Genomic DNA, 25,913 nt, shown 5'->3' on the forward strand with positions numbered 1-25,913 from the left:
CAAATATTATTCATATACAAATATTTTTAGACTAATCTTTACAATCTTTTTAAACAAATTATTATAATTTTTTCAGATTTTAAATAAAAAATAAACAACCATTCAACATTTTTAAATCTCTAAATAAAAATAATATTAAAAAATTATATTCTACTAATATTTTAATTTTATAATATTTTTTATTTAAATTTTTATCTTATTTTTTTAAAATTTTATAAAATATTAATTTAAACTACTTTAATATTATTTATAAATTATTTTATTATTATTGACAAGATTTTCATCACATTCACTCTCCAAGCTTGTACTTAGACTTTGCTTTGCCGTGAAAGGAAAGCTAACTGGGACGGAATTTTATAGTACACAAAATCTTCACACACACAGAGAGAGAGAGAGAGAGAGAGTGAAACCTGCAGTAATGCGTTTTGTTTTTATATTCATCAAAGAGATAGTATAGCATTAATACTGATTATGTATTCCTTTCCCTCCTCGCACCCACTGAAGGCTGAAAACCTTCGTCTTTCCTCCAAGAAAGCCAGCTTATAGCTCTTCAGAGAGGAAGGGACCGTCTCGGGGATTATTCCTAGCTCTCTCCTTTTCTGGTTTGGGTTAAAAGTTGAGAATTTCTGTGTTTCCAAATGACGAGTTGGCGGAGAGTATTGAAGTCCGTGCAGGCCGTGGCAGCCCATGGGGTCCTCTTGTGCTTCACGCTTTTGCTCGTCTTCAAGCTCGACCATGTCGTCTCCTACTCCTGGTGGTCAGTTTCCCTATATTTATAGGGAATAATATTGAAATTTTATTTGTAGATATATACATATTTCTTTGTGGTGTTTGGTTTCTATTGGTTTGGTAATGGATTTTGATTTCTTTGCAATGGTAGTGGAATGGAAGAGTGTTACAATTTTGTGGGTTTTGCTTGACCTTTTGTTTGGGGCATTAATTGATGTAGGAGCTCATGGGCTTAATTTATTTTTCGTTATTTACCTCGTAAAAATTGTTTTTTCAGTTGACCCCACAAACCTATACCCCACTCTCCTTCGGAATATTAGTGAAGAAAATGAATTATGGGACCTACAGATTAATGTCCTGTTGTTTTCAGAATGTTTCAGATTTTTTTTCCTTTAACGGTGAAAAACTGGTAGCCAAGTGCAAAAACTTATTTCCTGATTAGCTTAACTGTGGAATTGTGTATTCGGTTGTTTTTAATAATCAAACAAAACAATGTAATTGGAGAATGCTTGTAAATTCTCAAACAAGTTAGTGAGAAAAATATGTTAATTAGCCTCATCTAATTTCTAGTCTGATGCGTTGGCGGTAAATTTAATTGTGTCAAAAATGCTCATGCAATGAAGGATTCGTATTAGTTTGGGATAAATCATGAATGGTTTAGAATCATCTGATCTATACCAGGAGCTCCTTAATGGATCTATCGCTGGGTTAGATATGTGGTAAATTTGAGTTTCTCAGTTGTTGGATGGATTTCTCTTTCTATTGATCCAAAGGAGTTGTTCACAAATGCAGTTCAAGCAGCAATATGCTAATGCTCACACGTATGGCAGATCGTCTTCTAGATTATTGTAGTATGGCTTTGTTAGCTAGGGATAACTTGTATAGTTCAGTTAGGCTTTCTGATCATGTGTCCTTACAAGTTTGCATTTTTGCTGTGTACTTCAATTGTGTTGGAAAGATTGTATTATAAGAGAACTGAAACCTATGAAAATCACCATAAACAATGGGATACCAAAGATTTGGTAATTATGGACATTTATGACAATGCACACGCATGTGGACATGCACATCCACACCCACCTAGATAGACTATAAGCACACGTTGGAATAATTGAAGATGGAGTTATTATCTGTTATTTGTGAGTTAATTAGGATAGCATACAATTATAATAATCAAAGTGCAATTTTATGAAACTTTTATAACCCTGAGGGGTAGCTCAGTTAGTCAGGTTTTGAGTTTGCTTCCCAATGGTCACCAGTTTGAGTCCCCTTAGGGCCACTGGAAGTTTACCTAGCTGTTAACTTTAGGGTCCCGTGGGATTAGTTGAGGTGCACATAAGCTGGCCCAGACACCCACGGATATTTAAAAAAAAAAAAAAAAAAAATTTATGAAACTTTTAGTCAAAGTGGCAAAACGCTTGAGGCGAAAATCTAGAATGACATCTAGTTTCACAAATGCTAATGAGAAGTATTTCCATATCAAGTTTATTAATTGAGAAACATGCATACCGTGTTTAAAAATTGAGAAATGCTACTTATCATTCCTACACCACACACTACCAAGTGATTTGTCATTTTTGTCCTTCTGTTTAAACACATATATTTACATTTCAATATGTGTGTGTTTAAATAGGAGGAAAAAAATGACAAATCACATGTTAGTGTGTGGTATACAAGATGATAAGTAGAATTTTTCTTAAAGATTTATACCAAGATTGAGCTGACTTATGGCTGTATTCAAACTTAATGTATTGCAGAACAACTTATCTGGCTGGTTAAATTATTAACTGAGAAGGAACTTGTACATTATACCAGGTTTAGAGAAAAATGGTGATTTGTTCCCATATTCAGTCCGTGCTTATTGTGTATGAAGTGGTTGAAAAAACATGCCAAAACTTTCCTATGCAATTCCCTCCTTTTCAATAGTTTGGGGATAACTAGTGCGGTGCGGTGCTGTGATTTTCCCCCTTCCGATTAGGATAATTTTATTACTAGAGGAAAGATAAATACATTAGGAGGGGTGAGGTCCAACAAACACTCCAAAACAACAAATACAGTGAGAAAACAAAACCCAATTGGGAAGTGACGTCAAATAATTGGCTATTTCCCCTATTTGGCAGCCATGAGCGTGGTTGTTGAAGCAATCCTTTGGTTGGATTATTTTGAAACATGTTGTAGGTGTAATCCTGCAGCAGAAAGGCGTGTATTGAGTTTGAATTATTGAGATGATGGCTGAAGATCTTCAATCTGTGACCCAAGTGTTTTCAGATAAGGGTAGCCATATAAAAGCCACTTCTCAGCAAAAGAGAGCACCAGCATAGTTTGAAAAGTTGAGAGAGTGCTTGACACTTCAACTGTGGCAGTCGATCAAGCTTCTGAACACCTATAAGGCAAACAAAATTAAAAAAATAAATAAATAAAAGGAAGTACAAAGATATACTGGTTAGGTGGGGTTCTTGCGTGGTTGGGAAGGAGTGGGGGGAAGGGATGTTTTTAGGTGGGGATGGGTTGTGCATAAGCCACATAAGCGTTAGCACCAGCGTATGTGGCTCACGCGCTGGAGCTTGTGGGGAGGACGTTACTTTGGAGTTGTAGATCTACCTTTCAAAGTTATCCTTAAAATGTCTAGAGAAAAATCTAGTGGTGCAAGAAGAAGATTGGAAAGGAGGAAACATGGCGATGGGGGGTGGAAGGGATGTGTCTAACACTCTAAGCTCCTTCCTCTGCTGTGGAGGTGGCTGCTAGGGTGGTTCAGGCAAGGTGGGTTTGGGGCTTGATAGAGAAGAATTGTAATGCATTTATGTAAGAATTGTACCGTGTTCTGATTTTAGTCCCTGAAAAGGGATATATTCTAGCAATCTAGAGCTCTTGATACTCTCACTGTACCAAATCCGCCCTCACCAAAAAAAAAAAAAAAAAAAAAAAGAAGTTTAATTACCATGTGTATTGACATCAATGTGCAGGATTATTTTTTTCCCGCTTTGGATATTTCATGCAGTTGTTACCCGAGGGAGATTCTCATTACCTGCTCCATCAGTTCCACATAATCGTAATGTATGTCTTTATGCTTATCTACAGCTCTGAAGATTATTTCATTAGACTGATTGCCTTGTTACTTTTGTGAATATAAATCTCAAAAGTATGATCTAGATATGTAATGGGTGCCAATAAAATCTCTCTTTTTTGGACAGTGGGCACCATGCCATGCAATTGTTGCGACACCATTGCTTGTAGCGTTTGAATTACTCCTTTGTGTATATCTTGAGAGCATTTATGGTAAACAACTGTCACCTTGTTATTGGTTATTAAAGATTGGTTGTGACAACTAGTTCTAAGGCCTTCCAGTTATTTTGCTTTCATATATCTTTTCATGTATTGGGAATGAATTTGGTTTCTGACATATTGACCTCATCTGAAGCTAATTCATGGTTGCTGGGCTTGCAATTATCCAGTGATTCATCATGCTAATTAATGCATTACTTTTTCATACAGTTCATGGTTTTGCAGCTGTAAACTTGAAGATGGTCTTTCTTCCCCTGCTGGCACTTGAAATAATTATTCTGGCTGATAATTTCAGGTATTTTCTTTCTCACTGATCATGCCCGATGACACTGATCGAGTAGGTCCCCTAATTCTCTTAGTAATCCATAAAACCGAGAACCCTTCTTCTGCTCAAATATTCTCTCTTAAGTGAAAGATGACTGAAAAGTATAGAATCTCTCCTATGAGTGGTTGAGAGATTAGGGATTCATTTTTGAATCCAGATTTACGAATCTTGTTTGCGATCAGAGTTTGGTGGAAGGAAGAAGGTTTTCCCACGGGAGTTTTTCTTGCCCGGTATCTTGGTCTTCAATTTGTTTCTTTTCCTCCTGAATTTCAAAGATCATCCTTTACAGACTGAATTTATTTCCTAATTATGGGTACTTATAAAAAAAATTTCCTTATTATGGGTGATGTGTCAATTTTCCTTGAATGTAGCACAATAGTTTTACTGTTAGTACTACAGTCATTATTAGTTTCCCTCTAAATATGGTAATTGCAACTTTTTGCACAGTTTGTGATGTAGCCTCTATTGCCTCTACTGCTCAATTATAAAATAGGAAGCTTAGTTATTGACACACACAAAAAAGGGGAAAAGGATGACACTTTGAAGAACACTTGTCCAAAGGTTCGACACACTGTCATGGGGCTGTATAACCTTATGCTTACATTGCATCAATTACTGTTAATTTGTTTTAAATAAGTATAGTTCACTGGTTCAGGCATTGTAACTGTTGTTTTTTCAGAATGTGCAGGGCTTTAATGCCTGGCGATGAAGAAAGCATGAGTGATGAGGCTGTATGGCAGACACTTCCTGTAGGTTTATTGATTAGTTACTCAATGTTCAATTGGTTTCCATATATGATTACTACTTATTGTGGATTCACCGATTCATATGACAATCCCAGCTATCTTTTTTATGAATAACAATCCTAGCTATATTAACATATTTAATGTAATAAACTTATTTTAATGAGGAGAATGTGAGGCCTCGTTTGGTTACGCAGTTTAGATGAGATGAGATGAGATGAGATGTTTTGTTGAAAGTTGAATAAAATATTATTATAATATTATTTTTTAATATCATTTTTGTTTTGGGATTTGAAAAAGTTGAATTGTTTATTATATGTTGTGTGAGAGTTTGGGAAAGTTGTAATGATTATATCAAATGAGATGAGAATGTATGGTTTTGTATAACCAAACCAGTGCTGAATGTTTGTGAAACAAGATGACCAAAGAATGTTCTGAGGTGTTAAACCTCAAGATCTTATGACATGCTGGAAGTTTACAATCTTTTGAAGTTTATATAGGGAGAAAAATTAGTCTTTATAATAGAAAGTTTTGCAATGAAATCCATGCCACATTGTAGATATTGCAGACGGATATAATGGGTGAAACAATGTAGTTTTTTTTCCCCGTTCCAATTTTTTATTTTTTATTTTTTTTGGGGGGGGGGGGTTACGTAGACTTGCCAACCCATCAAATGGGTATGAATAACCTGAAGTTGGATTGAGTTTTGCATTGGGAAGAATTGAAAGATACAACCTTCGTTCATGTGTTCTTTTGTCTCTCTGTTCCTTTTTTTTTTTTTTTTTGGTGTCTGATACTGAGTAAGTATTGCTCGTCTCCAATATCAAAATTATGCCTCCTATAAATTTACTTTTTCATGGAAATGTAATTTTTTGTTAGAAAAATGCAGGATTGGTCAAACTCTTGTTCATTTAATGACATTCATTGGGTTTTAACATAAACTGTTGGATAAATTTTGGAAGTGCGTCTGTCAAAATGATTTGGGTACATCCAGTCTGCCTGTGCTTTCTTTTCATATTCTTTGTAAGTGATGCATGTCTGGATATTAACTTTAACATCCAAGTATATTGATCACAAACTTAGGGAATTTTTGAATGTGTTAGTTTGGAATATGAACTGTTGATTTGATATTGGCCGTGAACCTGTCGAGGATTTCTGAAAATAATCTGGGTTTCTTCCTCCGCATATGTTCACTTTTTAAGTACCATTATTGAAATTAATAATGAACATTTGAAAGGACTAAAGTATCTGCCAATGTGTTGCTTGCAGCACTTTTGGGTGGCGATATCCATGGTCTTCTTTGCTGCTGCTACAGTCTTCACCCTCCTGAAGCTGTGTGGTAAATTCTTTTACTCCCCATAATATTCAGCATTACTACAACAAAATGCAGTACACTCTCATAAGCTTTATGTTGCTGTCTCATGATCTGGCTTTAGGCTGAAGTTGCTTGATCCATTGTATTGTGACTCTTGCACATTTATCGCATGCATTAAGTAGCACCATTTTTATGGCCATCCAAATCTACATGACACATCCCATTTGACTCATGTACCTTGTTGAAGGCACATGTACCATGTATCATGTACCTTATTTGCCTCATTGTGGCATTTTTTAGGTTCCCCGCTGTGCTCTTTATTTATTTATTTAATTGTTTCCATGTGTCCATGTAGGGCTGTCAATCAGGTTGGGTCATTTTGAGTTAACCCGACTCAAATAATTAAACAAGTCAATAATCCTGAACCAAAATTCAACAACGTTTGTTTCACGGGTTGACCTGACACAACCCGTTTATTTATCCGGATCGTGTACGGTTAGGTTGACCTGATACAACCCATTTGACTTGTAAAAAAATTAAAAACGAAAAAAAGGAAAAAATATTCACAAAAATTAATTATTCTTGCTATTGGATAACAAGGCAAAGGTTATGTAAGAAAAATTAAGAAAATACTTAAATAAGTGTCATACTTTTCAGTCTCAAACTCAATTTCTGGGAAAAAAAATGTGGCAGGTCAATTGTGTCACGGGTTGACTGACTAACCCATGACCGATTGACTTGTCTTTTTTGGCTAATCGGGTCACTTGGACACAATTAATCTGGTCAAATTTGGGTGAAATGAGAACTTGATAATGCTCAAATCTAACCATATTATAACATGTTGGGTTTGCGGGTCGTGTAAAAAACTGACAGCCCTACGCGTCCATGGCGTGTTGGATGTCTTGTTGTGCATTTGTATCTTTGCTGCATACATTGTTAGATTTTTCAGAGAATTTTTCTTTAATTCACTTGAATTTCTAGATTCCTGAATCATACTAATTTTTGGACTGAGAATCTTCGGTAATTAGGCATTGCTGTTGTTTGTCACATTTTGGATGGTATCTTGCTTTCTGTTCATTATTCAGCAGTATACTGTCTGTATACATTAAATTGATCCATTGTACTCGTGCACATGATGTAACAGGTGATGTGGGTGCTCTTGGCTGGTGGGACTTATTTATAAATTTTGGGTAAGCATTATATTGTTTAATGTTTACTTTTTTAGCAAAGTTACTTGGGACATTGACATTTCATTGTTTATATTCAAGGTTTTGAATGCCAAAGAAATTCTGAACCTTTCTTATTTTTTTTTGTTTTTTTGTTTTAAAAAAACTACAGTATTGCGGAATGCTTTGCCTTTCTTGTTTGTACGAAGTGGTCTAATCCGATGATTCATAGTAACTCTCGCACAAGGGAAGCTATTTCATCTTCTGCGACTATCAGATATCTTGACTGGCACAGTGGTTTAGTAGTCTCTCCAGAGGATGATCAGCAGGAAGAAGATAGAATGTGCGGTCTGCAGGACATTGGTGGCCATATCATGAAAATTCCAGTGATTGGTTTTCAAATCCTCCTTTGTATGCGCTTAGAGGTGCGTTTTTAAGTTGTGGAAATGACTAGTATTTGGGATATATTCTCAATAGACCTATAACAGTTTCTGATTTCAGGGAACACCTACTGATGCTAAGCATATACCACTGCCAGTTCTCTTCTCTCCACTTTTTCTCCTGCAAGGTGTTGGTCTACTTCTTGCTGCCTCTAGGTTGGGGGAGAAAATTGTACTCTTACGTCGTAGTGGAGCTGGCACAGGATTATATTTTAGATTTTCTGAAAGAGCTCATGACTGCTTGGGCTTTTTGCACCATGGTTCCAGGTAAGGACTTCTTTCCCCTCCCTAGAAAATCTTGAATAGGCAAGACTCTGAACATATGAATCAATACTGCAATCATTGAATTTGCTGCGAACTGATTCTTAATCGGAAAGTCTTCAATAACAGGCTCTTGGGTTGGTGGTCAATTGATGAAGGTAGTCGAGAAGAACAGGCCCGGCTTCTACAGCAGGCGGCTTCTGGGTTAGTATTGTTTACTTTTGATTTGGAATTTGCAAGTGGATTATATGCAAATATTATGAAAGGCAAAGTGTAAGCTGGTCATTGTTCATTATAAAATAGAAATGGATTCGATGCAATTATTTTGACTATTTCTTTAAAAAATAGTTGCCATATCTCGGCATGCTTTGATTGTTTATGTGAACATATGTGATTGGGTAAGTATCATTTTGATAAGCATTCAAAATATTTTTAAAAGATAACATAATTATGCACTGAATGATTAAATACATCCTGTCAGCAAGTCTTCACTTTTTCCTCCCCCTTGTAATTCTTTGTATCCTTGTGATTTATATCCAAAAGAGTGAATTAGAAATTTAAAAGAAAATTTGGATGTGTTAGAGGAAAATTATAAGAAAGAAATTTAGCAATAGATGCAAAATCACTGACGAAAAAAAGGTCAAATAAATTTGCTGGCATGTGAGTCCTGAAGGTGAACATATTGCAGCAACTAATTGACTCTTGTTCCTTGAGGTATGATATTCATGGGATAGAAAATGCTTGCTTTTAATGCAAGTGACTAGGATCCGGTTTGTAAATTTCAGATTTTTGGGTATGGGCTAAAGTTTGGGTACATTGATCGTAATCTGGATTTAATATATTTTTTATGTTTTTCCCCTATCATTTATGGTCTTAAAATTCTTCAGTTTCAACTAAGTAGTCAGAGCTTCAACTGTTGAAGTCATCTGAAGTCAAGTCTTACTGAAAGTTCAAGTCTCATCAAGAGTCCAAGTCTAGTCTTTTTTTTTTTTTTTTAATGTTTTTTTTTATGATGTCGGGGAACCTCTCCAAGGCAGGGCCCTTCGGACCCTCCCTGCAGAGTAAACCCCGGTTCCATGCACCTCATCCTCGGAAGTTTCCCTATACGGAACTAGTTAAATCATTGGCTTTTCACCAGGGGGTGTGGCCCCTAAGGATTTATTAGAATCCCCAATTATTATTAGAATTGGGTTTAATTTTGGATTAGTTTTCTATAAATATTGATGTAATGCAGAGTTTCCTGAACGTTTTACCGCAATTCTGTTCTTGATCTATGATGCAATTCTTCTGCAAGTTGTATTGCCAAGAAAATCTGAATCTGATACTTGCAAATACTTGCTGGAATGGCTAGATCTATCTTTTTCATCCTTTTCTTTCCCTAATTCTTGAACTATACCATTTGATGTTGATAACTTACCATTAGAATGCAAAAATTCATATGATAAAAACTGTAGTGGCACCTGCCTTTCATTAGCCTCCAAACTTACAAAACCAGATCTGCCAGAATTCCAGATTTGCTGTGAAACAGTCCTGACCATCCAAGAGCTTGAAATCTCTTCCTGTTACACCTCCAAACCAATTTTTTTTTTTCTTACCCTATTTGAAACCCCACTTAACCTACTATTTTCCAGTCTTTTTGACCACGGACCTCTATTCTCACTCTCTCTCTCTCTGGTAAGTTGTTATGGACCTCGGTAAATTACGAAGCAGGATTGTAAAAGAAGATGACAATTGCAAAGGAAATGGGTTGAATCTTGTTTACTGAAATTGATATGTCCATACATTCATCACTCCAGGAATTCATTCGAGGCAATTCCTAAACCTCCCAAGGAAAGTTCCAGAGATTACAATTCAGAATAATCTTCCCTCTTTCTTTCCTCTCCTATTTATATGAATATACAAAATCGATAACAACCCTCCAACAGACTCCATTGCTAACACTGCCGTGCTACAGGACACGTGGGATAGACTAACAACCAGCAAGGATAAAACGCAAAGCTTCAATAAAAGTAAAACTCCACAGCATAGCGTCCCCATCCTTTTTGTTGTCTTCACCCCTTCATTCTTTGCTCATGGTTGACCTCGCTCATCACACCCCAAGCTCCTGACATTCTCCCCCCGTTAAAGAATCTTGTCCTCAAGATTAAGAACACTAATAGAAACTTTATTTCTACCATGGCTTGCGAATTAACATCTATAGTGTAGCAAGTCATGTCAACCATTTTCCCATACTCTGGATCATACCAGGTGTTGTAGCTGCACAAAAATCGTCTAGCAATCCCCAAAGCTAGCCTTAGGTAGACAAGCAAGTGATTCCCAAATAAGAAAGAATTATACCCAAACTGCCAATAACCCTTGCTTGTAACAGGAACATATGTGAGCTTGCGCTTGTAATGATTGCGATCTACACCACCAAGGACAATTTCACCCTCCTCTTCCTCCTCTGCTTTACCGTTGAGCCGGAATGAAAACACTTGTTCTTTAACAAGACCTTGTTCAACCATGTTGTACCACACAAGAGCAGAATTTCCAACTGAAATCTCTTGAAATCCGCTGTGTGCAATTTTCATCTTTGTGGTTTGATAACATTTCACGTTCCGTTGTTTCACTACACTGTGAACAGGATACCGGAGCATGGATGTTAAGAAGTATTCCTCAGGAAATTTCCTTGGAGTCATGTCACGACAATTCTTACATCTTTCTAGTTTGCAGGAGCAATGGGCATAATGCAAATCAATATTTGAATATGGAATAGCTTTGTCACAGTAACTACATATTCTGGTGGATTCATTGGACGCCATTTCCATGGCAATGCAAGGAAACAAAGCACGTGACGTCGTTGTGAGACTAATAAACAAATCATCTTTGAAGGAGAAATGGAAGCTCCTGCATTCTCTATCCCAAGAAAAGCTTCTTTCAGATGTCAATTCAAAGTAAACTACTTTGTAGAGTCCCTGAAAATGGCCTTTGCTATGCCCTCCAAAAAGGTGATTGTATGTTTGACTCTTTCCAAGAATTTCAGCAATCTCAGGATCATATTGCTGATGTAATAAAGCCTCTCCAGGAACCAACAAGGTACTTCGACGACGACGTAAGGCACATTTATACGACTGGAATGCTGAACAATGATGCCAAACAAGCATTATACAATCCCCTAAATTTACGAGGACACCAGTTAACATCTCAATCACAGTCCAATTCTCGGTATCTTCCCCTTGCCTTGCAAACACCACAATAAGGACTGAATACGCCACTAACCCAATTGTCAAACACGGTAGGACACCATTAATGCTCATGTTGACCTGGATTAGGTTCACAGTGGTTTTGTAGTACACATTCATCTTTTCCAGTTGAAGATCAGACTCACCCTGGTGCCTCACTGTCAGATTTAAGTTGCGCTCCACAAACTCCATTTCCCAAACCTTGGCTGTGAAGGCTCGATGGAAAGTAGGCTTGCGATGTGAGAGTAGGCCACTCAAGGATGTGCGGATGCCGAAATTCATCATTTGGATGGAATATGCCTTGCCGAGGGGCTCCTTTTGGTCCAAAAAATTCTCAATGGTGAGAGGAGGCCACTCGAGGGCGTGGGTCTCCCATGGGGGATGCCATATGAGGCGTAAAAAAACATCACTGCATCTACGATCAATCAGCCTTTTAGAATCTTCGACGCTGTTGATGAGGTGCATCTCGGAGATTAAGTGCTCCATTTTCATGAGATCAATATCAGACGGCGAGTTAATGAAGGCAAGCAAAACACTGAGAGGGGAATCTAAGAGTTGAGAAAATAAGATGGGATTTCTAAGAACCGATGAAGTAGGTATTTCTTTGGGTGTAACTTCCGTGTAAACCGCCACACTCTCCTCCCCCGCTGCTGCTGTTTCTACGCCATTCTCCGCGACTTCATCTTCATCCTTTGTTCCCTTTTCTTCATGCACTACCGATTGTATGTTTGAATCCGTAGCTGCCAAGTGTTCATCGTCCTCATGGTCTTGCCACTCCACGAGAGATTCTTGCATGCTCTTGCAATTTTGCTTCATTCCGTTCACTATTTCTTTCATCTCCAGCACTAGATCCAAAATCTTTTCCATTAAAAACAAGTTTTCTTGTTGTGTAGATCTTGTATACTCAGCCATTTAGGATCGAAAGTCTCTTGATACCACTTGTTATGGACCTCGGTAAATTACGAAGCAGGATTGTAAAAGAAGATGACAATTGCAAAGGAAATGGGTTGAATCTTGTTTACTGAAATTGATATGTCCATACATTCATCACTCCAGGAATTCATTCGAGGCAATTCCTAAACCTCCCAAGGAAAGTTCCAGAGATTACAATTCAGAATAATCTTCCCTCTTTCTTTCCTCTCCTATTTATATGAATATACAAAATCGATAACAACCCTCCAACAGACTCCATTGCTAACACTGCCGTGCTACAGGACACGTGGGATAGACTAACAACCAGCAAGGATAAAACGCAAAGCTTCAATAAAAGTAAAACTCCACAGCATAGCGTCCCCATCCTTTTTGTTGTCTTCACCCCTTCATTCTTTGCTCATGGTTGACCTCGCTCATCACACCCCAAGCTCCTGACATAAGTCACAAATCCCTAATTTCAAAAACCACAATTCCCTTCAAATACCTGTGTTACGGGCTAAACTCAGAGAATCTGCAAAGGAGTTGCAGGGAAGATGCTGGGAATTGTTGTAGCACGGAGAAGAGAAGTGACAGTTAAATCTGTTAGCAAATGAAGTGCTGCGTTTTGAAGAGCATGAAGTGGATGTGAAGTGGTGTCGTTTAGTTTAATAGAATGGCGTCGTTTATTGTATTCAGAAATGTAATAATTGTAGAGTCTTTTGATACGCAACGTTTTGTGTTTTTGTACAAAGGCCGTTAAGGCCGTTACAGAGGGAGGAGATGAAAGTCTATAAAAGGAAGGGAAACAATGGAAAGGAAATGAAGAACTTAATTCAGAATTAATTCTTCTCTTCATTCTTCTCTCTTTTCTTCATCATTTTCTGGAGATTGACTATCTCGAAATAAGTCACATTTGGGTCCGTAACAGTTTGGTAACAGTCAACCCCAAGAAACCCCTCAAGGATTTCACATTTTTTGGAATAGGCCATTTGATCATGGATTCTAATTTCTTAGGGTCAGCTTTCACTCCCTCTTCAGAAATTACATGACCTAAATATTCTATCTCAGAAGAAGCAAACTTGCATTTACTTTTCTTTGCATATAGTTGATGACTCTCTAATGTTTGCAACACAGTTGTAAGATGCTGCAAATGAGAAACAGGATCCTTGCTATACACCAGTATATCATCAAAAAAAAACAATGACAAAGTTTATCAAGAAAGGCCTAAAGATATCATTCATAAGACCTTGAAAGGTGGAAGGTGCATTAGTGAGTCCAAATGGCATCACAAGGAACTCATAATGACCTTCATGAGTTCTAAAAGCAGTTTTCTCAATATCCTCTTCCTTCATTCGAATCTGATGATACCCACTCCTCAAATCCAATTTAGAAAAAATTGTTGCACCAGAGAGTTCATCCAACAGCTCATCTACAACCGGGATTGGATATTTGTCCTTAACTGTCGCTTGGTTAAGGAGTCTGTAATCCATACACATTCTCCAAGTACCATCAGCTTTCCTCACTAAAATTACAGGTGAAGAAAATGGAGATTGGCTAGGCCTTATAACTCCTGACTGCATCAACTCAGAAACAATCTTCTCTATTTCAGTCTTCTGATAAAAAGGATACCTATATGGTTTAACACTTACAGGTATTGATCCTTCTTTTAATTGAATTCTGTGATCCTGACTCCTTCTAGGTGGTAACCCTTTAGGCTCTTCAAAAACTTTCCCAAATTGACATAACAAATCAGAAATTTCAGAACTCACTTTCTGTTCTTTCTCAGGATTAACAGAAATCATTTGTAAAAATACCCCTTTGGTCTCCATAGAAGAGAGCTTACATACTTCCTTGTCATCAAGCACAGAAGTATGGTTAAAGGGTAAGCCCTTAAGACAAGTGACTACCCCTTTATAGGTAAATTCCATCTTCATTTGAACAAAGTCCCAAAGGACTGGTCCCAATGATAGGAGCCATTGTACCCCCAAAACAATATCACATCCTCCTAAAGAGAGAGTAAAAAAGTCCAGATTGAATTTTGTACCTTGTATTTGCAGCTCCACATCAGTGCACTTCCCATCACTCAACAACACATCTCCATTTGCCACCTTCACTGGTACTGATTGAGACTGCTGTATTCTTAAACCACACTTGGAAATTACTGCAGTATCCACAAAGTTATGGGTACTGCCAGTGTCAATTAAGATAACCACCCATTTCTTTCGAATTCTTCCAACAACTCTCATAGTTTGAGGACTTGTTGCTCCTCCCAAAGCATGAAAAGAAATGGAAGCAATTTGTGGCTCATCTTCCCTTTCATTTTCTACTAACTCAGGCTGCTGTTCTTCTTCAGGACATACATCCTCCTCAAGACTAGTAGGCCAATCCATACTTTCCAGCAAATAAAGCTTTGGCTTCTCACACTTATGACCAAATTTATATTTCTCATCACAGAAATAGCATAAGCCTTTCTTTCGGCATTTGTGATTCAGTCATCTTTTGTACTGGAATCTTGGACAAGGGCTGAAACTTAGGAGTACCCAAGATTGATCCAGATTGAGCCTGCATGAAGGTGTTACTTGCACTGGATTGTACAAAATCCAGATTGCTATTTCTCCACTGTCTCCTAGTGCTCCACACGTATTGTTCTTGAATTTTTGCCAACCCAAAGGCATCATTAAGGTTGGTAGGATTCAGCATCCTCACTGGTAACCTTATCTCATCATGCAAGCCACTCAAGAAACAACTGAGTTTATTGTTTTCTGAAACTCCACGAATTCTGTTAGACAAAACTTCAAATTCTGCTTTGTAACTAGTGGCTGTTCCCCCTTGCTTAAGCCTTGTAAGGGATTCCATAGGATCATCATAAGGAGTTGATCCAAACCGAGTATGAAGTGCCTTAACAAATTCTTCCCAAGTACAAAATACCCCAGCTTCACTAGCATTTTGAAACCACACCAATGCTTCATCATCCATATGAAAAGAAGCAAAAAATATCCTCTGACCAGGAGGAACTTGATGATACAGAAAATACTGGTTGGTTCTGTAAATCCATGCAGAGGGGTTCCTGCCATTGAATCTTGGAAACTCCAGCTTAATTCCCTTAGTAAGGGTTCTGTCAAAATTGTCCCTTTGATTCTCACGATGATTCACCTCACCCATTCCTGCATGCACCTCTGCCCCCTCAATACCAGGTGGTGTATTGATTGAAATTCTTGAAATCTGTTGAAACAGCTCATTAAACTTCTTTTCTTGGTTCTCTCTATCCATTCTTGCAACTTCTTGTTGCTGCACTAACACTGCAATAGTATCCTCCAACTGCTTCTGCTGACGATCTTGTTGCTGTCTCAAATGGTTTAGAGAGTCCACCACTTGAGCATAGGACCGAGTTCCTTCTGCCATGGCTCTAGATACCAAACTGTTACGGACCCAAATGTGACTTATTTCGAGATAGTCAATCTCCAGAAAATGATGAAGAAAAGAGAGAAGAATGAAGAGAAGAATTGATTCTGAATTAAGTTCTTCATTTCCTTTCCGTTGTTTCCCTTCCTTTTATAGACTTTCATCTCCTCCCTCTGTAACGGCCTTAACGGCCTTTGTACAAAAACACAAAACGTTGCGTATCAAAAGACTCTACAATTATTACATTTCTGAATACAATAAACGACGCCGTTCTATTAAACTAAACGACACCACTTCACGTCCACTTCATGCTCTTCAAAACGCAGCACTTCATTTGTTAACAGATTTAACTATCACTTCTCTTCTCCGTGCTACAACAATTCCCAGCATCTTCCCTGCAACTCCTTTGCAGATTCTCTGAGTTTAGCCCGTAACAACCTGCTGCCAATAAAATTCTGCAGCCTTGTTCCTGTTTCCAGCACCTCTTGAGACCCTTCACAACTCAAATCTTTCGTAGCCCGAATTGAATCATGAGCCTTCTATGTCATTTTCCCATCTTTTAGAATTTCAAAGTTATAAGCTTCCCAAAAATCTATCGGAATTAAACCATATAAAAATGCCCGTTTGCTTATTAAAATAAGAAAAACATCCATGTGCTGCTCTGCTACAGGAAGAATTATTTTGTTGTACGGAGGTTTTTATTATGGCATCTACCAACTTGCACTTGATGTTTCTTTTGTTCTTTTTTTTTTCATTTGAGTAACATGTTTGAATCAGTTTTCTTTCTGCCTTTATATTTATATTTTTATTATGATCATCTCTCTGGTCCTTTTTATTTTTACCATTTGCCGTAATAACAAGGCTTGCTTGTGCATGTCCTACCAGATTTTGAGAAATTCTACTTAGATGTGTCATTTTGTGATTGTCTACTCCCTGTTTGTTGTCACGCTCTTCACACTATAGTTTCGTGCAAATTGTCAACTGTATATGTGCATTAGACATTATGTTATTTTTTATTTTTTTTATCAGTCAGTTTTATTAAGTGCAGTATATTACTATATATAAGAGAAAGAACCAAATTTGGAATAAAAGAGAGAACAAAAATGTTGACATCTAGAAATAAAGAGTTTTTAGCAATATGGTTCTAAGGTCAATCAACATTCTTCAAAGTTTTTAGAATTATATTCATTCCACTGCACTACATTCAGTATAAAATGGAACCATTCGCCAAACTACCATGCTGCAATGACCTACGTTTGGACTTCTCCGACAAGTCAGCAACTCTTACAACACTTTGGGGCATCATCCAATGAAAATCAAGAAGTTGGAAGACCGAGGCCATGCTGTTCTAGCAGCTTCATAGTGTAGCAATAAATCATCAATTGTTTCACCACTCTTCATGCACATGCAGCACCAATCCATCACTAAGATTCTTTTCTTCCTCAAATTATCCATAGCTTGGATCTTCCTCAACATACCTATCCACACAGCATGCCATCTCAATGGAGATTTGTTCAGAAAAATGTCTAGTTGATAACAAGTTTTAACCTCAAACTTTCTTCGTCTGCACAACACCCACCAAATCTTATCCTCATCACCATCACTTAACGTAGTGGAGTACAAAAGGCTGAATAATGAGTAAAACAAATCCAAATCCCAATCTTGAGCTGATAATATAAAAGTGATTCCAATGTCTAGTGTTGTTGGAGAGTTGCTAAGAATCTAGCACCGTGGCCTCCTGATTGCGAGGAAGTCTGAACAATTCCAAAAAAACTGCCTTCAAAGTTTGATTGCTGCACCCAATGTTATGAGAAAATCTAATCTTAGTCCCATTGCCCACCTTGAATCCGATAAGGCCAGAGAAAATCCCCCAACCTTTGTTTTTTAACCCACCAACCCCATTAAAGGTCTGCTGATTTCGTTAGAACACCACCCTCCCACATAATGCCATAGTGAACTTAGCCATTTACCCATTAGAGCATGATTGAACACTAGCAAAGTTCTGACTCCCAACCCTCCTGGAGAGATTGGAGTGTGGATCTTGACTAGTTGATTAGATGAGACTTGAACTCCTCGACAGTTCCCCCCATAAGAAATCCTTTTGTATTCTCTCATATGATTGACCACACCAGCTTGTATGGGGAATAGAGGCACATAGTAAGTTGGCATAAAAAGTGATTCAATTTTATATTTTCGATTATTTTTTTCATAACTAAAATAGATTTTTATTAATATGCAAAATAGTCATAGCCCAAGTATACTAGATGTATACAAAAGAGTATACCTACTTAGGAGCTAAGGATATGATACAAGGAAATCATGAGAATTGAGTCCATTGAAGTCTATAGCTATAGCCCAGAGAAATGAAGTAATGAGAAGTAAACTTCTTTTTTTTTTTTTTTTTTTTTTAACAAGTAAAACAAAACTTTTTTTTTTTTGACAAGTAAAACTTTATTAATAGAAAAAGGCATAGCCCGAATAAGCAGGAACTTTATTAAATTAAAAGAAGAGAGTGTTCCTATCTTCAAAGCCCTGTTCATCCCCCCCCCCCCCCCAAACCACAAAAAAAAAAAAAAAAAAATGCACCACAATAAGAATTCTTATGGGAGCCATATTTCATACTGCAGCAATTTGGGGATTGCCACAAAGACCTTACAGGCTAAATGCCTTTCCTAGAGGGAACCCAAAGCATCTTGTCACCCTCTTCATTAATTACTCCTAACGAGCACAACAAATTGAACATTTTGTGAAAGCGCCAACTTCTGAATAATGGGCTGCCCTAATAAAGCAGACATTCCACTGTGGTGAACCATTAGAAATTTCCCTTATCTCGCCCAGGGAAGCCTCCTGGTCACACACAATCCTATTATCGGTACTTAAAATAATATAAATTAGATTGTCTATGTATATGGATGCCAAATATGAATGAGAACTCTCCTAATTTCATGTAACATGCGTTCATCTCCAGATCATTAAAACATGGTTTGTTCGCCTTCTGTCAGTGGTGTTTTGGCTTTAGCTGCTACATTCTTCAAAGGACTTTGCACTCTGTATTGGGCTGATCTTGTACATTGATTATTTACCACCCAGGTATAGCACTTTCTGTGGTTATCCGCCAGAGATTGTGAAGAAAATGCCTAAAAAGGATCTTGCAGAGGAGGTGATCACAATTCTCTAAGCATGTTTCTTTTGGCTATATAATCATCTCCCCATATGCATATAGATACATTATTTTTTACTATGTTGCTTTAGCTTTTGTTTTATTTTGTTGTTTACCAAATATCGGCTACTTCCCTAAATTATAAATGAGACAATTACTGTTCTTTTGTGTTGAATTTATGATTCTCATTTGTCTCAGGTTTGGAGACTGCAAGCAGCTTTAGGTGAGCAGGTAGAAATCACAAAATACAGCCAGCAGGAATTTGAAAGACTTCAAAATGTAATCTTCTCATCCTTGCCTCTAGTTTAACAACGGCATGGATATGTAATGTGAACTTGTGTGCGTTTGTTAACCTCATACATCCAAAAACATTGACTTGCAACTAGTTTAAATTTCTGTTTTTGGTCAACTTTATTTTACCTTGGGGTTTAGTTTATCTAGTTGTAATTAAGGTTTTATAGCTCAATCATGCAAAATACCTGTATGTGGTTTTTGAGATTAAATTTGAAAAGAATATTCAAGAAATACCATTCGAGAAAATTATTCTTTATCATCAGTAAAATTATTCTTTACTGATAAAAAAAAATTGAGTCCTGATATGTATAGATAGTGTCTATAGATGTTGTAGCCTTGTTACTTTCGAGAATTTGTACAACTCCAATATTTATCTGTAGGGCCTTACTAGTTAACTTGTTAAAACAGTTGCTCTGAAGATGCTTCTTGCAACTTGAGAGGTTTTTATCACATAAAATTGTTTATAATTATCTCCATTTTGTTGTTTAAACTTGAAAGTGAAATGTCCCAAAGGTGTTATTTATCTGTAGGTCCATAAGCACTCGTTACTCGTTAGCCTCACCATAATAGCAATTAAAATGAGATGGCAAAAGGTGGTCTTTGGCGAAAATCATAGAATTTAGGATATCTGAGGGCTTTAGTCACTGTGAAAGCATTGATTGCCAGTTGAAAATCAGTGGTGTTCATTGGTGTAATCACTCACCCAAAATTAAAGGTGTTGCAAATATTTCCTCAATTATGCTAGTTTTGTTTGTCCAATCAGAAAGTGATGAGTTTGATGTTGTTTGTTCTTGCATTTGCGCAAGCATCTCTGCATGTTCTCATTCTAGCTTGTTTGGGTCCGTTCTTTCCCAAATCAATTCTTGTTACAAGATGAATTCACCTTCATCCATTAATGTTGCCTACATGTGCTGGTCAGGAAAAAGTTCTATGTAGGGTTTGCTTTGAGGGAGAGATAAGTGTGGTCCTGCTTCCATGCAGGCATCGTATCCTTTGCAGGTAGCCGTTTCACCTTGATACTTATAATATTTTAACATGCAAACTTCATGTAAATCATCTTTTTTTCCTTTTGCTGGTGTGAAGCTAATTGTTTTCCAATGCATTGCAGTTCCTGCTGTGAGAAATGTAAAAAATGCCCGATTTGCCGCATCTCTGTTAAGGAGCGCTTACCTGTATATGATGTTTAGGTTGTAGCTTGCCCCCCATTTTTTTTTTTTTTTTCTAAGAGCACAAAATGGAGGGCATAGGGAGGGTAAAAAATGACGTTGGGAGAATGTTTTAATACGGTTTCACACTTTTCAGTGAAACTTGTTCAAAACTGGGTGGAATTGACATAACAAGAATTAGGTGACAGTAATTGCAGTTGTTGCAACTGTATGAAGCTGTTAACTTTTCTCTTCCTTCTTTTTTTTAAATTGTAAATACAGTGAGCTTTTATAGGGGAAGTGACTGTCTGCAGGTTTTAAGCTCTTGTGATGCTGCAAACCAGCATTTTGTGTTGAAAGATATACAAAACTAACTGTGATGCTTTACTGGAAAAAGGCCGGACTACAAATTATAGACTGGAATTGTACCATGACATGAAGTCCATATCGAGATGAAAATATTTATTAAATTAATTTATTAATTAATTAACTTTTATTTTTATTTTTTCTGGTTGGAGATTTTGTTTTTCGACTTCCTTTTCTTTTCGGTTCATAGAGGAGTACAACCCTCTTCAACTTTTTGTTTAAATTGAATTATCGCGTTCTCTTTCCTTTTTCTTCCCATCCTGTCATTGACCGAAACAATAAAGGAAAGAAAAACTCTAGAGGAAATCGGCCAGGGAAACCGCGGAGAAACCGCGTCCTACGTGGAAAAATTTAAACGATGCCGTTTACTCTTCCCTCCGTTTCCCCCTTTTTATTTCATTTCAAACTCGAGCTCCCCCTTTCCCCAATTTCCAAACCTCCCTTCCATCTTTCCTCCTTCGTCTTCCACCTTCCCTACTCGAAATCTACCACACGAAACCTGCGACGAAGGACCTTCGAAGCCGAAAGTCCCCCCTTCCCACTCGAAATCAACACACCAAACCGAAAGCTCTGCCTCTCCCTTCGATCCTCTGCCTCCGCCTTCGAAGCCGAAAGACACCAAAGCTCTGCTTCTCCCTTCGACGCAGTATCCTTACCCAAAACCCTAACCAAAGCTCTGCATTTCTCCCTCCCCTTTCCTTCTTTTTCTTTTAAATTTTCCTTGGTGCAAGATATCTATGATGTTCAATGGAGGAACTTTCGTGGAAATTTACCCGTTCTTACCGTTCTTTTTGGGATATTTACTTTGGTGGCCAATAAGTCGAGGGCTTATTTTGGTTTAAGAGAGAGGGGGATTTCCATTGTTTGGCAAAGGTATTACATCTCGTTTAGCATTATTTTGAAGAAATAATTATGTGACAGCAACATGGATGGAATTAGTGAGCACTTGGTGGTATAGAGTTGTGATCTAATAATAGCTGTAAACCTTCTGTCATTTCCTTTTTTTCTTCCTCTTTTTTGCAGTTTTTTTTTTTAATCTAAATATTGATTTTTACCCTTTGCAGCCAGCAAGTGCAAGTCGTTTGAGGAGGCTTGTTGCAGCTTCACCTGTACGACAACATCGATCACTTCAAAGGAACCATTGTGCCCTGCAGCCTTCATCTCCTGCATGTTATGGTAGCTCGTTGGAGGTAAGAATGTAGCGTAGCCATCCATAATTCTATCGCTTTAGTCTTTTCTTTCTTTTCATTTCATTATTTTTTCCTTCAATTATTATTGTGATGTATATGAGATATCCTGCCTTTATCACCAATTTGCCAAATAACAATGGAGGAGAAATTATACGAAAAATTTTGCCATGGGAAGTTGTAGATATTAATATGTCAAAGCATGACTGGCATATGTTTATGTTTGAATGTTTGATTAATTAATCATGAATTGGTGATAAGAGATGCAACTAAATTAACGGATGAATTGTTAACTTCCTTTATGAAAGTATAATTATAAAAAAAGCTTTCTTTTTACCTTCATAATTTCATATTCTTGTATTCATAGATGATGATACTTATGTAATTAAATGATGTGTTAAAGAAAATGTACAGAACTAAGATTTATAGTTTTAGAAGATTTAGTCATAGGATTTATAGTTTTAGAAGATTTGTTAATGTACAGAACTAAGATAACTCATGACTAAGAATTTTTATTTTATAGAACTAGGCATTGCTCAAGTACACAATAATTTTTACTTATAAAAAAAAGTTCGTTGGGAGGCAATGGTAAGTTACTATACAGTTCAATGAACCTTCAGATTGCCACATGCCCTTTGTTTTACATTATTTGATTCATTTTTTTTTTTTTGCCTCTGTTTTACAATTGGTCTACCCTAGTCTGCAGGTTTTTATCTTGTTCTCTGTAATAGTTTCATTACTTTTTGAGATCCTTGCTCTAGCACTGCTTAAAGGTATGCATTGCTCCGAATGTTGCACTGCTTACCTTTTCCTCTACTTCTCAGTCAGGGTTGGTTACACTGCTTGCTCATTTATGTGGCCTTCATCCATATGTTGTCGTCGTCATCATCATCATCAATGACTTCTTCATCATTGAGGTTGAAAAAATTCTGCTTTTGCAAGATTGAAGCTACACTGAGATACTCAAATGCTACAAGAAAGCAAATGAGATCGAGAAGAGAGAGATGGTACTATCCAATAGAAATGATGAGGTTCTGAAGAAAGAGTTGGTGCTTTTGAAGCAACAAGTTAAAATAAGGCGTTCACGCACACTACTCTGGCTGTATTGAGCTTTTGTAGTTGTTGTGTCATGCTACTTGGTATATGTTGTTTGGTATTTTAGACAGTATCTAAGTTATTAGTAGATTGATGTAGTAAAACTTAAGTTTGTGTGTTTCTGACAAATGTATAACTCAAGTCCGTGTATTGGTTTGTAAATCAATTTTTGAAACACTTTCCTTTTTTTTTTCTTGATCTTGTCAGGAGTTTCCTTTAGTACTTAATCACAAAATAATCGCAAAAATCAATGTGACTCATGTTGAACATTGCTTTGATGAATTTTCTATTTCTGATTTGAATGTAGCGTTGGTCTGACCATGGCTGCTTTAGATTAATAATGGAAATAAATTCAATATAAAAGAAAAAAAAGGAAGAATTCTAAACTTCTAAAGCTTGAAATTTCACATATAAAACACCTGGAACCAAGTACCAACATCATATTTCCACAAAAAGTCTCATACCATCCAAAAATAACTACAAATAAAAAGCTATCTATCCAAAACTACAAATAATTGTCCAATATAATATAGCCATTGGTTCCAATACACAATACACAGCTCCAATACACAAACTCTTGTACTCGTTGTGGAGCTTGTAGTGATGAGAGGAATTGGAGGTCCCATCCCATCTTGAAATTGGTAACCAAAAAAAGGTTTGGAGCAGTTTTTACCCAAAGCAGCTGTCCATCCAAAAAAAGGCTAGTGACTAATGTTAGTGCTTGATGCATGATTGCTAGAAAAAATTTGGATGTTGCTTATTGGAATTTCGTAGGACAGGTCTCTAGAATAGAGGTTCCTGAAGCTTTGCACCTTGTGTGTTAGTATCTACAAGCTCTTCCATACTTGCACACCCCTGACGTCAAGTAACTCTGAAACAGAGCACAAGAAAAGAACCACTAGATGATGAAAACCATAATTAATGCATCATTCACAAAGCACAGTCAAAATGAGGCACAAAAAGAGACTAAATGTAAAAGTCACCAAAAATATGTTTGTAGGAAATGTTACCCTTTCAAAAAGGAGAAAGTACTCCTAACCAAAAAAGAAAATAATGTTACAGAAAGTGGCTAAATAGTCCAATCCAAATTAGTTATTCCACAATGTTACACAGAAGCCATAATCTTCCTTATTTACACGCATGGGCAGAGTTAGTAACAATCCATCTAGAAATTGTGCAAATTGTCTTGAGTCAGGTGCAAAGGATGACTAATATGATAATGACTTTACATCAATCAAGGTGTTCTAAAGCTAGCAGCAGTCTTGAGATACATAACAATGTAGGAATGAGCTCGTATGTTTTCCTTGAAATGATTTTAGTCATTTCCCAAGAAGATTGAAAGCAATAGCAAAAGTTTATAAAATCACCTAGCAAGTTAAGATCCCACTAATCATATCTTAATTTAAAAATATTATGATATTAAGCCAATATTGAATTGAAGAATCTAGCCGATAAGTTTAGAAGGTAATATATGCAGTGCTTTTATGAGTTGACACCACCCCTGAAATCGAAGGTTGTGGTGGTATAATCAGGGTTATTGGTTGCATCATGAGTCCGATGCTGTGGGTTGAAATATTGTAAAAGAAGAAGAAATAAAATAATGCTGTTTCTATTGGCTCAAACAATACAGAGTCAATACTAAACAATCACGAACAATCATCACGAACAAAAGGTGCAACCCAAGTAAACAAAAACATACAAGAGAGACACCTATCTTGAAGGAAAAGACTGTCAAAATGTTACTCAATGAGTAGGATCGATGATGTTACTGCAAAGTTCTGCATCAAAAAGCTCCCTTTCTGTTTTTCTTTTTCCAAAAATTAGCTGTCGAATTAAAAAATTGCTCCTTTTTTTGTTATTTGGTTTTTCTGAATGCGAAAAGAGACGAAGCTTGGTTCCCTCTTAAATTCTCAGTCGAAAATAGTAATTAGGTCTCGTTTCGCCGGCGATAAACGGAAGGAGAGAAAAAGAAAGGTGCTTTGAATCTAACAAGTGTTTGGCAGCATAGAAAATTCTAAACCTCCGTGGCTGACTCCAGGTTGTACCAGTCGAGCAGCTTGTTGATTTATTATTGTTATTAGCGTTGAAACCGAACCGCGAGATGTCTAAACCAAGTTTGTGTAAAAGGAAAGATTAAGAACCATAGCTGAGAAGAGAAAAAAAAACATCCGTCTTTACCGAATCAGTGGAAGAAATAAGCAGGCCAGATCGTTTATCCAACCCACGACGAGGTGGAAGAACTAAAAATCTATGAAACCGAATAGCAAGACTAAACCAGGTTTGTGTAAAAGGAAAGAATAGAACAACAGAAAAAACAAAAACAAAAAACAAAACTCACATCTATCTTTACTGAATCAGTGGAAGAACTAAGAAGCAAACTCAGATTTGGAATGTGTGACGAACGGCGACCACAACAACCGGTTTTGTCCACGCCGGCGAGCTCCAGACAAGACTTTTCAGAGCTCTGGGCATTTTTGGATTTCTCTCTGCTTCAAATCGCTCGGCTCAGCTTAGGGTGTCTTCTTTTTGATTTCCCTCCCCGTTTATTTTTTTTTTTTTTTTAGTTTTTTTTAATATCAATTGACGTGCCACGTCAGCCGGTTTCGCACAGGTTTCGTCCGCCGGTGGTATGTAGCAAAACTATAAAGGAAATCTCTTTTTTTGACATTATTTAAGATTATGTTCGACCACTGAAATTTTTTATATAAGAATTTTAAATTTTAAGATTAAATATTAAAATATTATATTTTAATATTATTATTATTTTAAGATTTAAAAAAATAAAAAAAATGTTAAATTATTTATTATATTTTGTATGGAGATTTAGAAAAGTTATAATGATGATATAAAAATTTTATGTTTAAGATAAA

The 25,913-nt window shown here is 36.8% G+C and overlaps 1 protein-coding gene and 1 long non-coding RNA gene across 8 annotated transcripts; one reads left to right on the forward strand and one right to left on the reverse strand.

Annotated features, from left to right (window-relative positions):
- The first annotated feature begins 356 nt into the window (after positions 1-356).
- On the forward strand, positions 357-23,236 carry LOC122296358. Of its 7 annotated transcripts, none has more exons than XM_043105976.1 (16): positions 358-757; positions 3,693-3,783; positions 3,921-4,005; positions 4,237-4,306; positions 5,025-5,085; positions 6,349-6,418; positions 7,539-7,584; positions 7,733-7,985; positions 8,062-8,267; positions 8,391-8,465; positions 18,887-18,956; positions 19,155-19,235; positions 20,170-20,249; positions 20,359-21,634; positions 21,826-21,951; positions 22,773-23,236. In XM_043105976.1, exons 1-14 carry the CDS (start codon positions 639-641, stop codon positions 20,435-20,437), a joined length of 1,386 nt encoding a protein of 461 aa, XP_042961910.1. In that variant the 5' UTR covers positions 358-638; the 3' UTR covers positions 20,438-21,634; positions 21,826-21,951; positions 22,773-23,236. The 7 variants fall into 7 exon arrangements, with proteins under 7 accessions (XP_042961911.1, XP_042961910.1, XP_042961908.1 ...); XM_043105974.1 differs by having other exon boundaries at positions 359-757; positions 4,222-4,306; XM_043105975.1 differs by having other exon boundaries at positions 359-757; positions 5,016-5,085.
- A 218-nt stretch (positions 23,237-23,454) lies between these two features.
- On the reverse strand, positions 23,455-25,661 carry LOC122296361. The gene is made up of 2 exons (XR_006238468.1): positions 25,382-25,661; positions 23,455-23,914 (listed from the first exon to the last, which is right to left on the reverse strand). It is a non-coding gene; the product is annotated as an uncharacterized LOC122296361 (long non-coding RNA).
- Between the last annotated feature and the right edge of the window lie 252 nt (positions 25,662-25,913).

The sequence above is a fragment of the Carya illinoinensis genome, chromosome 15, assembly GCF_018687715.1.
Source record: "Carya illinoinensis cultivar Pawnee chromosome 15, C.illinoinensisPawnee_v1, whole genome shotgun sequence".
Classification (NCBI taxonomy): Eukaryota; Viridiplantae; Streptophyta; class Magnoliopsida; order Fagales; family Juglandaceae; genus Carya; species Carya illinoinensis.